At 35.9% G+C, this 17,316-nt stretch overlaps 1 protein-coding gene across 13 annotated transcripts in view; it reads right to left on the bottom strand.

Annotated features, from left to right (window-relative positions):
• ATXN2 (ataxin 2) overlaps positions 1-17,316 on the bottom strand; it is a 128,367-nt gene that overhangs the window by 16,857 nt on the left and 94,194 nt on the right. For 11 of the 13 annotated variants that reach the window (XR_009697385.1, XR_009697384.1, XR_009697388.1 and 8 more), the window contains 3 exons: positions 5,896-6,080; positions 5,435-5,567; positions 1,765-1,818 (listed from right to left, as the gene is read on the bottom strand). Coding sequence is in view for 8 of the 13 variants with exons in the window: in XM_061170028.1 (XP_061026011.1) it covers positions 1,765-1,818; positions 5,435-5,567; positions 5,896-6,080 (372 nt within the window). In the remaining 5 variants the exon portion in view is untranslated. The remainder of the gene's footprint in view (positions 1-1,764; positions 1,819-5,434; positions 5,568-5,895; positions 6,081-17,316) is intronic. The other 2 variants (XM_061170031.1, XM_061170032.1) reach the window with 1 other exon arrangement.

Below are 17,316 nucleotides of genomic sequence, written 5' to 3'. Positions count from 1 at the left end.
GTCCAGAAGTTTCCCGCTCACTGTGTTCCTCGATATAAATGTTTAAAACTCTAATTATGTGATTTGTCAAATCCTCAAAACACTAACCACAATCCAAAAATCATTTCTTAAGCCATGATCTTACTGAAGCCAATGCAGTCCATAGAGATGTGCATTTAATTTAATATAGAAGTTATTAAATTAAACCTAATTTAATAACTAGGTTTTGTCATTTTTGACCTTGGATGCACAAGACATGAGAGAACACCAGCACAGCAAACCTTTAAAAATGAAACAAAACAAATCTCCCAACTTTTAAATCTGATGTTAAATTCAGAAAAAAGGAAGTAAAGAAAAGTTGAAAACTCTTTAAAAGGGGAATAAAAGGCAACTAGATCAAACAAACCAGGACAAAATGCTTAGAAGGGGGTGGGGGTGGGGTATGAAACAGCAAATTAAATTACAAATAGCAGCCCCACTGTTAGTTTCTTTTAAAAGTACTGATATTCTCTTTTAGGGAAAGTTGTGCTAAGGCAGTTAATGCTTAGGTGTGATGATTAAGGACCTTTTAGCTACTTACCAGGAAACTGACTCCAAAACTACTAACAGAGACAGTAAGATGGTGAGGATAACTACATTTGAGACCTCAAACTGAGTACATAATAGAATTACTGACAGTGTCTTTTATATACTATACCACATACATAGTTTCCCTTTAACAGTTACATATACAGCAAGACTCCTTTTTAAAGAGCATCTATTAAAGGATTAAATTTGTTAACATTTCCTAGCACCAAATAAATAATATGTATGCACTTATTTTTGGATACCAAGTCAAGGCACAATTAATGAAAATTTAAGTCAAAATGTTTTCTAAATGCTTTTTAAAATTTGGCATCTAGTATATTCAGACATTCAGTCATTCTAAAATAATTTAAAATTTAGTCTCTAACATAAAATTTTAATCCTTAATATCCCCTAGAATATAGTATTTCACATAAAGTGACATATATTATACTGTCATACATTTCTAAAGGATTCCTGCAAGTTAGTGACTTTCCCATCCAAATACCAAAAGCCCATGAATAAGCCTTATTTAAAAATTTCCCTACAAATAGAGAAAACAAACCTTACGAGTTCATTTCCAAAAGCAATCCCTGCTCAGACTTTCTCCATTTAGGAGCAATCATTCACCTTTCCACTGGTGGTGAGAGGGGGCTGGTGTTGCCAAAGATAATCTCTGGTAGTTGCTAGGTCATGCTTTCCTGCTTAAACTCAAGACATCCATGAGGTGTCTGCTACCTGAATATCATAAACCTGCAGTCATGCAAAGACTGAAAATACAGAAACGTTCCCCCCCTAGTATTTCAACCCTATTCAATTAAAAATCCTTGTAAGGATAAATTTTTTCTTACCAGGATACTAAAAAAAAAACCCTAATGTTTTAAGCTTGTGGTGGCTTGCTTTGCTTTGTTTTAAAAACGGCTGTTCGGGAAAAGTTTCTCTGAACAAGGAGAGTATTAGGCATTTCCAAAACAGTCACATGTTTGCTTGGTATGCAAAAATTAATTTCTGAAACAACTCAATTTTTAAATTAACTCCAGCTTTCTTAAGCTGGGTTATATTTCCTTTTTAAAAACTCTGAATTATTTTCATATATGTATATTTTTAATGATTTTGTCTGGCACAAGGAAAAGATTGCTCAACAAGTCTACTCCCTTAACATGTATTCTTTAAAAAGTGTTTTACTGTTCAATCAAAATTAGTATAAAAAACCCAACTCACTGGCAAAGTAGAAAGAAGGGCTTGTCTCCTTGTTGTATGGTAATTTGGGACATGCTGAATTTGGGAAATAGAAAGGTTAATTAGCCTTTTAAGGTGTGCATTTTCCTAATTTTCTGGAAAGGTTGACATATTTAGTAATTTCTTTTTGTATTCATGCATAACTCATTTTTCTTATTTTACAAGAGATGACAAGCACTTTAAACATCACTACAAAATTAAATAAGATAGGGCTGAAGCAAAAGACACTTTTCTTCTGTATTGGGTTGTCAAGTACCACATGCTCACTTACTTAAATGAACGGAATAAAGTTATTATCTAATAAAAAGACCAACATTGCATTCCACTGAACAACCTTGATATAAATAATGTACCAAAACAAAATAATATTTACCAAGTTTAATTTAAAAGACTAATCCAATTTTGCAAATCATTAATAGAAATGTCACCTTACACCTTATTCTGTAAGGTGTTTACTAGGCATCTGGTAATGGATCCAAAAATTCAGAAACATAATATTAAACAAGAGTACGATATCATTTCTTATTAAACTGTCTACATAAAGGTGTGTGCGTGTGTGTGTCTAAGTACACTTGGAAGGATATGCACCAAAATGTTAACCGGTGATTGAAAGGGAGAAGATTAATAGGTGCATTTTAAATCTTTTTGCCTACTGTATTTTCGAATTTATCCGCATTAAACTACCAAAAATAAACCAAAAAAAGGATTCTGGATTTAACTCTTTCTGAGTAGAGAAAATTTCATTATTACTGTTTCTAAAAGGGAAAACAAAGTTAGATGAATGAAACAAAATGAGATGAATTATAAGACTAGATGTTAAGGAAACAAAGAGTAACTTATTAGGAGGAAGAGGGCAGAGGCAATGATGAAAGTGAAGTTAAAGTTAAAGTCAAAGAGATGAAGTTTGTGATCAAAGTCCTTCCTAAGATATCTAGAAAGAGTACAAGGTCAACAATTCTTAGAATGTATCTCCTAATAATTTAAATGTTCAGTGATCTGTTAGCATATTTATATTAAATACACCAAAAAATTTAAAAACAATAACCAGGCTTTCATTTTGTAGTCATTTCTATTCGCAAAGGCTTTTGCTATGACCATAACAATTAATGAATGACAAAAAGGTGACATACAATTGTCATTAACATCTGGGTGCATATTCTTTTGTTTGCATTAAAAGTTTAAAAAAACCTAGATAGGATGTAGCTTAAGAATAAATATAATTCATACTCAAAATATTTGGTTCCTTTCGGAATATAAAATATAAACTGTTCAAGGGAAATGAATATAAAATTAGCATTTCTATGCAAGTTTTGTCTTATAGTTTAAAATAACGTATTTAAAATTTGTCTATATTTGGCATAATTGGATTTGGAAGATCTAAAATAACTGAAATAAATTATTGAAGAATTAATGAGCTTGCTACAGCAGATTAAATTATGGCTTATTGTGGTAAGGAACAAACCAATTCATTTCCCAGTGTTCTCTTTAGGGTATGAAGTATCCAAAACAGAACCAGCAACAATCATAGCAAATCTACAGCTTTGCCCCTAGCTGCCCTCATCAACACACATCAATGAAATATAATAAATCTGTGTAAACTGCAGGAGAGTAATTCAGATTTGGTTGAGCAACTTTCTCCTGGTATCAAAGAACTAGCTTTGATGACTAATTCATTCCAGATTTCACTGGACATTAGGTCTAGTATTTTGTTTCTTTGCAATATTTACTATTTACCCACACTTGAATGGACTTCAGGGTCCAAGACCAACTGCTTTTCAAATGGAAATATTCTGGGAAGGTAGTTATAAAAACCATTAGTGCCTCAAATACAGTATTTACTGTACTGGCTGTTTCAAACCAATGAACATCCAATCAACAGACAAAGTCAGATGTTGGTAGTGAGTGAATATACATTGAGGAGAAAGATTCTGCTTGACATCACAGTATTACTACAATGTCTCAAAGGTGTGGGCACACAAATAGCTATTCTCTAAAAGCAATGGAAATTTTAACTCAAGTTTCAGATCTTATTCCAAGGGGAGTATCCCAGAAAATGGGAAGAAAGAAATGTTTTTTCCACTTGTTACGTCAAGATGTATTCAGAAATGTATAATATGTATAATAAACAATCTTAATAAACTGTGTCACCTAAGACTTTAGCAAACTGGAAAATTATTGAAATGTATACAAATTGCATAAAAGTTAGTGTGATAAATCAGTGGTGCCTTTTCACACATACTTAGTCCTGGTTAAGACAACCAAAGACAAGCCAATGATAGGAGATCACAACCAAAATCATAAGCCAAATCAGTATGTCAATCTTTCAATTAAATTATAGATGGGCTTCTTGAAAGAAATGTTTTTCAAAATGGAGCAATCACATCATTTTAATTTAAAGAGCATAATCAACAAGAGAAAATTTTAAGTGTGGAAAATTAAGATCTGACAAGTATTTTATTAAAGAAAAAAAGCCTTTAATCATGTAAAATTCCTATCATTTGTGAACCAGTGGTAAAGGAGCATGCCTCCAGAAAGAAAACATTAGCAGTGGGTTCTAGGTGACAAGAATGATTGTTGCTGCCTGAGTCCTATTCCTATAAACCTACAAAATGTTATAAACTGTTATCTAAAGTTAAAAAAAAATGAACGCCTTTATATTCTTATTAGTCACTCAAAAAGTTTAAAGAGGTTTAAAAAATGAAATGTCCATGTAGTTACATGTAATATTAATTTCATTTTCATAGTGGTTCACTTTTCAATTGTATGAATAAACTTAAATTTCTTTCCCTCTCCAAAAAACTGAAATGCCAATGGGAAAACCTAAATGACAGTACAGGAGTCCTCAGAAAAGTTCAGAACAAAATTTAGATCTTAATAAAACTGGTACTAATTAAAGGTGCATTTTGAAAAATATAATATGGGACGACCCATTAATTCTATATTACAAAATATAAGCGGAAATCTTATTTTAAATTCTAACACTGAAAACAATATTATTTTATTACTTTAGACAGTTGCAAAGTTGACTTGCACCAAGTTCTCCGGCCACAAAACTAAGATGGTAATTTCAGCTTATTACTCATATATATCGTTTAATTTTATATAGAATACTTTTCATTTTCATTTTATCACTGTATACTCATTTAAAGTATGAATCTGTCAAAAGCAGATCTAATATTACACAATTCCGACCACTTGAAATACAGCATGATGCAGAAACATAGTAGCATTGTAACAAATAGCAATAAAATATGCAATGTCAGTGACCCCCAGGGTAAGGAGTGAAGCAGAATGTTTTCTTGCTTTCATTATGGTAAAACTTTCTTGCATGCCTTAGGAAGGGTATACCAAATGATGTTACTGATGAGGAAGAGGAGAAAGATACCTTTCTCCACAAAAGATGCTTTTACACACATTATTACATTTTAGTTAAAGAGAGACAATGGAACAGAGAGAAATTTCAAAGTAGAAATGATTTGCCAAGACTTATAGAGCAGGTCGGAGAGAGAAATGGATTCATCTTTTCTTTAGATTCTTGACCCTCAATGTCATAAAAGGCAGAGTTATTCTTAAACAGAGCATCTTTTCAGAGCTTAAAAACACAGTAAGAATAGTCACACACACTGAAAAAGACAAACAAAGTGCTTCCTACCATACATCGCATGCGTCTGCTCATGAGCCCCGTACTGAGTTGCTGAAGAAGATACTAAACCAGGCTGGGCATGTGTTGGTGGTGCCATCATTCTAGCATTACCCTGTATTACAGGACTATAGACATGAGGATGCTGTGTTCAAACAAAAAATAAAGAGAAAAACATTAAAGTACCAGATATAGTCAAGTAGATTTTAGTTATGTCTTAACTCCATGCTTTCCAGGTTTCCAGAAACAACTCCTAAAATTCTAAATCCTTTCTTGGCTACAAAGGATTTAGCCTTTGAAACACTTACATCGATCAGCAACTTTCTATTAGGTTAAAAACGACCCCCAAATCCTTAGCTGCCTACCCCACCGTTAACGCATAGCACAAAATATAAAGGAAAAACCCCTTTACCATACTAAAAGTTACTTCAATGGAACAACAATTAAGAGTTATTAGGTCATATCAGACTTACCTGAGACTGATAATGTGGCACATGCTGAACAAGAGGCTGATTTGGAAACTGCTGAGGACTATAGGCAACATATTGTGTGGAATAAGCTGGTGGGGTGGCCACAATTGGTGGGCCTGCTGCTGAGGCTGGGTGCATCATGGTACTCTGATGATGCTGGTCTTGCCGTTGTTGGGGCATATTTGGTACTGCAGGAAAAAACGACGTAATATTAGAACACAGCAGCTCCTTATTAGCATAAAATACACGAACATGGTCCATAAGGCTCTGCATGATTGGGTCAAAGCCTACCTCTCCGATGCCATGTTATACCACACCCATCCCCCTTCAGCCACTATGGGCTGTTTTCCTATCATATATGCTATTCCTCAGACTCAAACCCCAATCCCCTACTGCCAGGTTGGAAAATTTTTACTTGTCCATCAAGTGTCAGCTTGAAAGCAACATTCTCAGAGAGATACTCTGTGATGACCCCCAGATTTCATCAAGTCCCTGTAATTACAAGACTCTTACAGCACTATGAAACAACATTACCCTCATACTTCTCATATAATCCCTGTTTGAGACACTGAATTATGCCATTGCTAGAGAAGGGCACTGGATTTTATTCAAAGAAAAACAAAAGTACAACAAAAAAGCCAAAACAGACCCAACACTTATCTTAACTCCATCTTTCTAAATTTCCTACCAGTGAACTCTTGCTTTCTCAAACACAGCATCACACACTACCATGTAGCGCTTTTAAAAAATTGTAATAGCTCTTTTAAAACATTACTTTTTGTCTTTTATTATTCCACACAAATTTCTGCCTATAATCCGCTCCATTAAAGCTCTAGTTAACAATTTAGCTCAACTGTCATCTCCTCTGTATCATCTTTCCCAGTCCCCCACAAAAGAGCTAGCTGCATGCTCTGTGTACCTTTTCCTCACATGTTTATTACAGCACTGACTCTTGTCTGTGATGGGTTTATGGTGCTATGTTAACCAAGCCACTTGAGGGAAGAAGCTGTGAACCACTGCTTACAGCAAGACACAAAGAATGTGTAACTTCATATGTTCACAAAATCATCAAAACTGACTACACAGGTAACTGCTAATGTAGAGACAGAATTTGTCTTTTTTTAAAAATATTTGAGATTTTTTGCTAAAAATTTAATGACTGTTGCTGATACTTAGGAGAGCTAGTTATACACTGTGTTATCTAGTCAGAAAAGCAAACTTGAAAACAGAGAAAACCAATTAGGTAATATTGTTCTGAATTTAATCTTGAGATTCCCACATATTGAAAAAGCACACCCTTCTAGTAAAGAAAAGCCACCCCAAACTCAAATATCATTTTTATCACATGAAAGTTTGTCTAATTAAGCTAAATAAGCTTAACTTACTCACTATCACTATTTCTTTTCATACTTTACAACCCTCACATATTAAAATTTTTTTTCAAAAAGCTATTCAAGTTTACTGATTTTTAAAAATAAAAAATTCTAGTTATAAAAACAATGCTTGGGACTTCCCTGGGGGCTCAGTAGTTAAGAATCCGCCTGCCAATGCAGGGGACACAGGTTCGAGCCCTGGTCCAGGAAGATTCCCACATGCCGCGGAGCAACTAAGCCTGTGCGCCACATCTACTGAGCCTGTGCTCTAGGGCCCGCGAGCCGCAACTACTGAGCCCATGTGCTGCAGCTACTGCAGCCTGCACACCTAGAGTCCATGCTCCACAACAAGAGAAGCCACCACAATGAGAAGCCTGCGCGCAGCAACGAAGACACAACACAGCCAAAAACTAAAAATTAAAAAAGAAAACAAAAAACAAAACAAAAAAACAATGCTTGAACAAAATTTTAAAAGATAAAGTATACAGAGATATACCTGGTTTTATGGTTGTATTACCCCCCACCCACCCAAACTGAATCTACCTTAATCTTAAACCACAGTTTAGACTGGCCATACTTCAGCCATTTCATTATGTCAATGGTTTTCAACTGGGAGCAATTTTGCCTTTCAAGGGTCATTTGGCAACATCTGGAGACATTTTTGGTTGTCACAATTAGAGAAGGGGAGGATACTACTAGCATCTAATGGGTAGAGGCCAGGGATGCTAATAAACATCCTATAATGCACAGACCCCACCCCAGTCTAACCCCACACACAAAGAATATCTGTCCCAAAATGTTCCTGACTTCAGCATATTTTCAAATACAACTCAATTTTTCTCACAGGACGCAAAAATGATAACACTGCATTACGCACCAAGAAGACAAAGAGGTGGTTTTGTGCAAAAAGGCACTACTATCATGAAGGAAAGATATGCCTTATATGATCTATGGCTGCATTTCAGAAGCAAGTCCTTAATTTTCCCTGTTATTTGAAGAGTAAAGCAGCAGGATATAAGATTAACATAAAGATGGCAAATAGCCTTCATATACATAGAAGATGCAATGGAAAAGATGAACCCACTTTACATTAACAATAAAAAAAAAAAAAAAACCTAAGGCAAAAAACTGAAGAAACACATAAAACCTTTAAGAGAAACTTAAAAGTACTACTGAAGGGGCTTCCCTGGTGGCGCAGTGGTTAAGAATCCACTTGCCAATCAGGGAACACGGGTTCAAGCCCTGGTCCGGGAAGATCCCACATGCCGCGGAGCAACTAAGCCTGTGCGCCACAACTACTGAGCCCACGTGCCACAAGTACTGAAGCCCATGTGCCTAGAGTCTGTGCTCCACAACAAGAGAAGCCACGACAATGAGAAGCCTGTGCACCGCAATGAAGAGTAGCCCCTGCTCGCTGCAACAAGAGAAAGCTCGTGCACAGCAATGAAGACCCAACACAGCCAAAAATAAAAACAAATAAATAAAAAAAAGAAACAAACAAACAAAAAAAACAACTACTGAAGGTAGAGAAGCAGATTTAAACAAGCAGAAAGGCATCATTTGTTCGTGGATAGGAAGACAATATAAAGATAGCAATTCTCCTCTAAGTTAATTTCTAAATTATATATTTATAAATTTAATGTGGTTCTAATGAAAATGCCAATTGGCAAACTGAAGATTAAAACCCAGGAGTTCATACTAATAGAACAACAACAACAACAACAACAACAAACCCTCACTGGTCAACCTTTAGGGATAACAGGAAACGAACTCATTATTTTGAGAACTGCCTTGAAATGATGGGCAGTTTAGCTGCCTTTCTTTCACAAACTGTACCTCACGGTAACCAAATAGTTTGACAAGGTAAAGTTTTTCTTTATAGAAATAGTCCAGCTAATAATTGAAAAAGAGATGACAGAATGAAAATGCCGTTTTGCAATCCTTAATGAAATAATGAATCTAGCGCTAGACAGTGATTGTCAGTGCTGCTAAAACAGAGAAGAACTGGTATGAAAAGTTATCCTGGATAGATAAGGCAGCCAAGTTACTCCTACTATCCAAAAAAAAAAAAAAAGACAGAGGTAAGACACTGACTCCTAATAAAAGTACACACATCATCTATGAAACAATCCAGGTTAAGTTTTAAAAAATACAAACTAATCTTTCTTATCTACAATCAGTTCACAAGGATTACAGGGGACAGAGGAACACTTTAAACAATATCACAGGGACACAATCCATTAAATTCAGATGGTGGGAAAGAATATAGGACAGAACAAATTAGATTTAAATAAGATAGAAAGGGAAAAAACTAAGGAGAAACCTATAAGAGAGAGTTAACATTAAGAGAGAGAAACCAATCAAATGAAAAGTGTGGATTCTGGATTGTGGCTCAACAAGCCAACTATTAAGAAAAATTCATAAGACAGTAAGAAAAACTTGTGCTCTACACATATGATAGGAAGAAATAACTGCTAATTTTTTTAGGTGTGAAAAATGGTATCTTAACTATGGTTTAAAAAAAGAAAGAGTCCACAACTCTGTGAGGGTATGAATGAACAAAACATGTCTTTAAAACTGCCGTAATAAAAATTTACCACAACGTAAAACAATTTTTAAAAAATGACTTAAACATGATAAACAAATGCAATTTGTAAATCTCATTCGGATCCTAACTGGAACAAATTAACTGTAAAAAAATATATTTTTAAAAAATAGCCACAGAAATTTGAGAGTATAAGGGAATTACTTTGTTAAGTCTTTTTGGTGTGATAACAGTATTGTAATGTTTTATGTTTGTTTTTATAAGACCCCTTATCTTTAAGAATTTTAAAATAAAGTATTTACAAATAAAATGGTGTATCCGGGATATGCTTCAAAACAATCTGAGAGGAGAGAGGTCCTGTAGATGAAACAAAATTGGCCATGAGTTTCTTTCTTTCTTTTTTTTTAATAAATTTATTTATTTATTTTCTTTTTGGCTGCACTGGGTCTTCGTTGCTGCACGCGGGCTTTCTCTGGTTGCAGCGAGGGGGGGCTACTCTTCGTTGCGGTGGGCAGGCTTCTCACTGCTGTGGCTTCTCTTGTTGCGGAGCACAGGCTCTAGGCTCAGGGGCTTCAGTAGTTGCAGCACACAGGCTCAGTAGTTGTGGCTCGTGGGCTCTAGAGCGCAGGCTCAGTAGTTGTGGCGCACAGGCTTAGTTGCTCCGCGGCATGTGGGATCTTCCTGGACCAGGGCTCGAACCCGTGTCCCCTGCATTGGCAGGCGGATTCTTAACCACTGCGCCACCAGGGAAGTCCTGGCCATGAGTTTCTAACTATTAAAGCTGACCGATGAGTACTTTTACACTACTGTACTAGTCTAACTGCTTATTTGTATATGTTTGAAATTTTCAGTAATAAAAACATTCTTAAAAGCCAACTGATTTTTTTTTAGTAGTCAACCTGAATATCAAGTTCATATGGAAAAATAAACAAGAAAGAAAAAAGTCAAGAAAACCTGAGGGGGGGAAAATCAATGTTGGGAGTGGATGGATGGGAAAGTAGTCTTAACAGATAGATAGTTTAACAGAATGGAAGAGAAAATCCAGATATAGATTTAACTACACATGGACACTTAATATATGATGAAAATGGCATTTCATATCAGTCTGTTCTCTGATCATAATGGAATGAAAAATAAAAAATGGAAATACCCAAATATTTGGAAATTAAACACACACTACTACCACAACATAATAAAGGCCATATATGACAAACCCACAGCCAACATCGTTCTCAATGGTGAAAAACTGAAACCATTTCCAATAAGATCAGGAACAAGACAAGGTTGCCACTGTTATTCAACATAGTTTTGAAAGTTTTAGCCACAGCAATCAGAGAAGAAAAAGAAATAAAAAGAATCCAAACCAGAAAAGGAGAAGTAAAACTGTCACTGTTTGCAGATGAAATGATACTATACATAGAGAATCCTAAAGATGCTACCAGAAAACTACCAGAGCTAATCAATAAATCTGGTAAAGTAGCAGGATACAAAATTAATGCACAGAAATCTCTTGCATTCCTATACACTAATGACAAAAAATCTGAACGAGAAATTAAGGAAACAATTCCATTTAGCATTGCAACAAAAAGAATAAAATACCTAGGAATAAACATTCCTAAGGAGACAAAAGACCTGTACTCAGAAAACTATAAGACACCGATGAAAGAAATCAAAGATGACACAGACAGATGGAGAGATATACCATGTTCTTGGATTGGAAGAATCAATATTGTGAAAATGACAATACTACCCAAAGCAATCTACAAATTCAATGCAATCCCTATCAAATTACCAGTGGCATTTTTTTAGAACTAGAACAAAAAATCTTAAAATTTATATGGAGACACAAAAGATCCCAAATAGCCAAAGCAGTCTTGAGGGAAAAAAACGGAGCTGGTGGAATCAGACGCCCTGACTTCAGACTATATTACAAAGGTACAGTAATCAAGACAATATGGTACTGGCACAAAAACAGAAATATAGACCAATGGGACAGGATAGAAAGCCCAGAGATAAACCCATGCACATATGGTCACCTTATCTTTGATAAAGGAGGCAAGAATATACAATGGAGAAAAGACAGCCTCTTCAATAAGTGGTGCTGGGAAAACTGGACAGCTACATGTAAAAGAATGAAATTAGAACACTCCCTAACACCATACACAAAAATAAACTCAAACTGGACTAAAGACCTAAATGTAAGGCCAGACACTATAAAACTCTTAGAGGAAAGTATAGGCAGAACACTCTATGACATAAATCATAGCAAGATCCTTTTTGACCCACCTCCTAGAGAAATGGAAATAAAAACAAAAAAAACAACAAATGGGACGTAATGAAACGTCAAAGCTTTTGCACAGCAAAGGAAACCATAAACAAGACGAAAAGACAACCCTCAGAATGGGAGAAAATATTTGCAAAAGAAGCAACTGACAAAGGATTAATCTCCAAAATATACAAACAGCTCATGCAGCTCAATATCAAAAAGACAAACAACCCAATCCAAACATGGGCAGAAGACATTTCTCCAAAGAAGATACACAGATTTCCAACAAACATGTGAAAGGATGCTCAACACCACTAATCATTAGAGAAATGCAAATCAAAACTACAATGAGGTATCACCAGTCAGAATGGCCATCACATCAGTCAGAATGGCCATCATCAAAAAATCTACAAACAATAAAAGCTGGAGAGGGTGTGGAGAAAAGGGAACCCTCTTGCACTGTTGATGGGAATGTAAATTGATACAGCCACTATGGAGAACAGTATGGAGGTTCCTTAAAAAACTAAAAATAGAACTACCATGTGACCCAGCAATCCCACTACTGGGCATATACCCTGAGAAAACCATAATTCAAAAAGAGTCATGTACCACAATGTTCACTGCAGCACTATTTACAATAGCCAGGACGTGGAAGCAACCTAAGTGTCCATCAACAGATGAATGGATAAAGATGTGGCACATATATACAATGTAATATTACTCAGCCATAAAAAGAAATGAAACTGAGTTATCTGTAGTGAGGTGGATGGACCTAGAGTCTGTCATACAGAGTGAAGTAAGTCAGAAACAGAAAAACAAATACCATATGCTAACACATATATATGGAATCTAACAAAAAAAAAAGGTTCTGATGAAACTAAGGGCAGGACAGTAATAAAGACACAAATGTAGAGAGTGGACTTAAGGACACAGGGAGGGGGAAGGGTAAGCTGGGATGAAGTGAGAGAGTGGCACTGACATATATACACTACCAAATGTAAACTAGATAGCCAGTGGAAAGCAGCCGCATAGCACAGGGAGATCAGCTCGGTGCTTTGTGACCACCTAGAGGGGTGGGATAGGGAGGGTGGGAGGGAGACGCAAGAGGGAGGGGATATGGGGATATATGTATACGTATAACTGATTCACTTTGTTATACAGCAGCAACTAACAGAACAATGTAAAGCAATTATACTCCAATATAGATGTTAAAAAACAAAACAAAACAAAACACTATTAAATAACCCATTGGTCAAAGAAGAAATCATAAGACAGAGAATATTTTGAATGAAATATGAAAATAGAACACATCAAGTTTTAGGGATGTAGCTAAAGCAATGATCAGAAATGTATAGCTTTAAATGCTTCTATTCTAATAAAGAAAGTTTTAAAATCAATGATCTAAGCAACTGCCTTAAGAAACTAGAAAAGGAACAGAAAATTAAATCCAAAGAAAACAAAGAAAGGAAATGATAAAGAGAAAAATCAATGAAAGTATTGGGTTGGCCAAAAAGTTTGTTTGGTTTTGTTCTGTACAATGGCTCTAGTAGCGCTTAGCTGCCTATAACTTCACTCGAAACAATTTTGTTAGATTGTATTGTGGCAGCTGTCACATCAGCATGCATTTTTAAAACAACTTATCAAAATTGGTGAATTTTTGTGTAGTCATTTTAATATTGAAGATGGAAGAAAAAAAGCAACGTTTTCAGCATACTATGCTTTATTACTTCAAGAAAGGTAAAAACGCAACTGAAATGCAAAAAAAGATTTGTGTAGTGTACGGAGAAGGTGCTATGACTGACTGAACGTGTCAAAAGTGATTTGCGAAGTTTTGTGCTGGAGATTTCTTGCTGGATGATGCTCCACGGTCGGGTAGATCAGTTGAGGTTGATAGCGATCAAATCGAGACATTAATTGAGAACAATCAACATTCTACCATGTGGGAGATAGCCGATACACTCAAAATGTCCAAATCAAGTGATGAAAATCATTTGCACCAGCTTGGTTATGTGAATCGCTTTGATGCTTGGGTTTCATATAGGTTAGGCGAAAAAAACCTCCTTGACTGTATTTCCGCATGCGATTCTCTACTTGAACGTAATGAAAACGTTCTGCTTTTAAAACAAATTGTGATGGGCGATGAAAAGTAGATACTGTACAATAATGTGGAATGGAAGAGATCGTCGGGCAAACAAAATGAACCGCCACCAACTACACCAAAGGCCAGTCTTCATCCAAAGAAGGTGATGTTGTGTAAAGGGTGGGATTGGAAGGGAGTCCTCTATTATGAGCTCCTTCTGGAAAACTAAACGATTAATTCCAACAAGTACTGCTCTCAATTAGACCAACTGAAAGCAGCACTCGACAAAAAGCATCTCGAATTAGTCAACAGAAAAAGCGTAATCATCCATCTGGATAACGCAAGACCACATGTTTCTTTGATGACCAGGCAAAAACTGTTTCAGCTTGGCTGGGAAGTTCTGATTTATCTGTTGTATTCATCAGACACTGCACCTTCGGACTTCCATTTATTTCGGTCTTTACAAAGTTCTCTTAATGGAAAAAAATTTCAATTCCCTCAAAGACTGTAAAAGGCACCTGGTACAGTTCTTTGCTCAAAAAGGTAAAAAGTTTTGGGAAGTTGGAATTATGAAGTTGCCTGAAAAATGGCAGAAGGCAGTGGAACAAAATGGTGAATATGTTGTTCAAATAAAGTTCTTGGTGAAAATGAAAAATGTGTCTTTTTTTAAAATAAATAAATTTACTTATTTTATTTTATTTATTTTTGGCTGTGTTGGGTCCTAGTTGCTGCGTGCTGGCTTTCTCTAGTTGCAGTGAGCGGGGGCTACTCTTCGTTGTGGTGCGCGGGCTTCTCATTGTGGTGGCTTCTTTTGTTGCGGAGCACGGGCTCTAGAGCGCAGGCTCAGTACTTGTGGTGCACGGGCCTAGTTGCTCCGCGGTATGTGGGATCTTCCTGGACCAGGGATCTAACCCGTGTCCCCCGCAAATGCAGATTCTCAACCACTGGGCCACCAGGGAATTCCCTGTGTCTTATTTTTACTTAAAAACCGAAGGAACTTTTTGGCCAAGCCAATAGAAGCTGGCCTTTGAAAAGGTCAATAAGTCTCTAACAAGACTGATCAATAAAAAAGGGGGAAAAGACATAAATTATCAATACCAGAAGTGAAAGACAGAGCATCACTACAGATCCTAAAGACATTAAAAAGATAAAGGAATATTATGAACAACTTTATGCCATTAAATCTGGTAAATTAGATGAGACGGCCAGCATTAACTTGGTATCAAGATCCTACAAAGACATTACAAAGCAAAGCAAACTACAGACCAACATCCACCATGAACACAGACAAAAACCTCTTTAATAAAATACTATCAAGTCATATCCAGGAAAACATATAAAGATAATACACCATGACTAAGCGTATAAATGGGGTGCCAGGAATGCAAAGCTGGTTCGATATTCAAAAATCAATCGGACTTCCCTGGTGGCACAGTGGTTAAGAATCCGCTGCCAATGCAGAGGACACGGGCTTGAGCCCTGGTCCGGGAAGATCCCACATGCCGTGGAGCAACTAAGCCCATGTGCCACAACTACTGAGCCTGCGCTCCAGAGCCTGCGAGCCACAACTACTGAAGCCTGCGTGCCTAGAGCCCATGCTCCGCAACATGAGAAGCCACCGCAACCAGAAGCCCGTGCACCGCAATGAAGAGAAGCCCCCGCTCGCTGCAACTAGAGAAAGCCTATGCGCAGCAACGAAGACCCAATGCAGCCACAAATAAATAAATGTATTTAAAAAAAAAAAAAGCCACTGAGGTGTTCAATTAAAAAAAATCAATGTAATTCTTCAAAATAACATAGCAAATCAGAAAAACCATATGATCAGCATAAGAGATGCTGAAGTATTTGACACAATTCAATAACCATTCATCACTAAAAAACAAAACAAAACAAAAAACATCCTCAGCAAGTTATGAACTGAAACCACAACTAACACTATACCAAAGGGTGAAAGATACTGTTTCACCCCTAAGATCAGGGGCATGGTAAGGAATGCATCCCTTCTATTCAGTAAGTAATGTATTAGAAGACCCAGCCAGTGCAGTACGGTAAAAAAAAGACAGATATACTGACTGGATTATGATTGTGTACACAGAAAAGTCTAAGTAAGTCTAAAAAGAAGCTATTAGAAACAATAGATGGGTTTAGCAAAGTGGCAAGACACAAGGTTGATAGTAAAAAATCTAGTGTATCCCTATATACTAAGTAAACAAATGCTGAAAAATTTACAATGCCATAAAAAATATGAAATACTAAGTGATAAATTTAAGTAAACAAATGCAAAACTTATACAATGAAAACTACAAAATACTGGTGAAATTGAACACTTAAATAAATGGAGAAATACAACATGCTTGTGGATTGGAAAATTAAATATTGTTAAAGGGGGTCAATTCCCCCACAAACTGATCTTCAGATACAGACACAGATAATTCCAAGCTGATTCTACAGTTTATTTGGAAATGTAAAGAACCTAGAATAGCTAAAACAATTTTAACAAAGACGACTAAAACTGGAGGATTTCCATGAACTGATTCTAAGATTTATTATAAAGTAACAATAATCAAAAAGCGAGTACTGGCATGAGGATACACAGATTAACACAACAAAATAGTTCAGGAATAGATCACACATATACAGACAACTGAATTCTATGAAGATGCCAAGATAATTTAACAGCAAAACAGAGGCTGGTGTTGGGAAAACTGGATATATATACATGGAAAAAAAAAAAAACAACACCGAACTGCATGCCCTGCACAAAAACTAACTTCAGGTCGATCATACACCTAATTGTAAACGCTAAAACTTGTATTAAACTTCTGGAAGAAACATAAAAATATTCACAACCTGGGGCAGGCAAAGGCTTCTTAGTTATAACAAAGCATGAATCATAAGAGAAAAACATGATAAATGGGACTTCATCAAAATAAACAACACAGGCTCTTTGAAAATATTCATAATACCTATACCTGATAAAGGATTTGTATCCAGAATATATAAATAACGGTTACAATTAATAGTAAGAAAACAAACCAAAAGTAAATAAAGGAAAAAGATTTGAACAGACACTTTGCAAAAGGAGACAGCCAATAAACACATGAAAAGATGTTCACTATCAGTAATCATTAAAGAAATGCATATTAAAACCACAGTGAGG

Source organism: Eubalaena glacialis, chromosome 15 (genome assembly GCF_028564815.1).
Source record: "Eubalaena glacialis isolate mEubGla1 chromosome 15, mEubGla1.1.hap2.+ XY, whole genome shotgun sequence".
NCBI lineage: Eukaryota > Metazoa > Chordata > Mammalia > Artiodactyla > Balaenidae > Eubalaena > Eubalaena glacialis.
The sequence above is the reverse complement of the archived record's forward strand: the minus strand, read 5'-3'. Positions and strand labels throughout refer to the sequence as shown.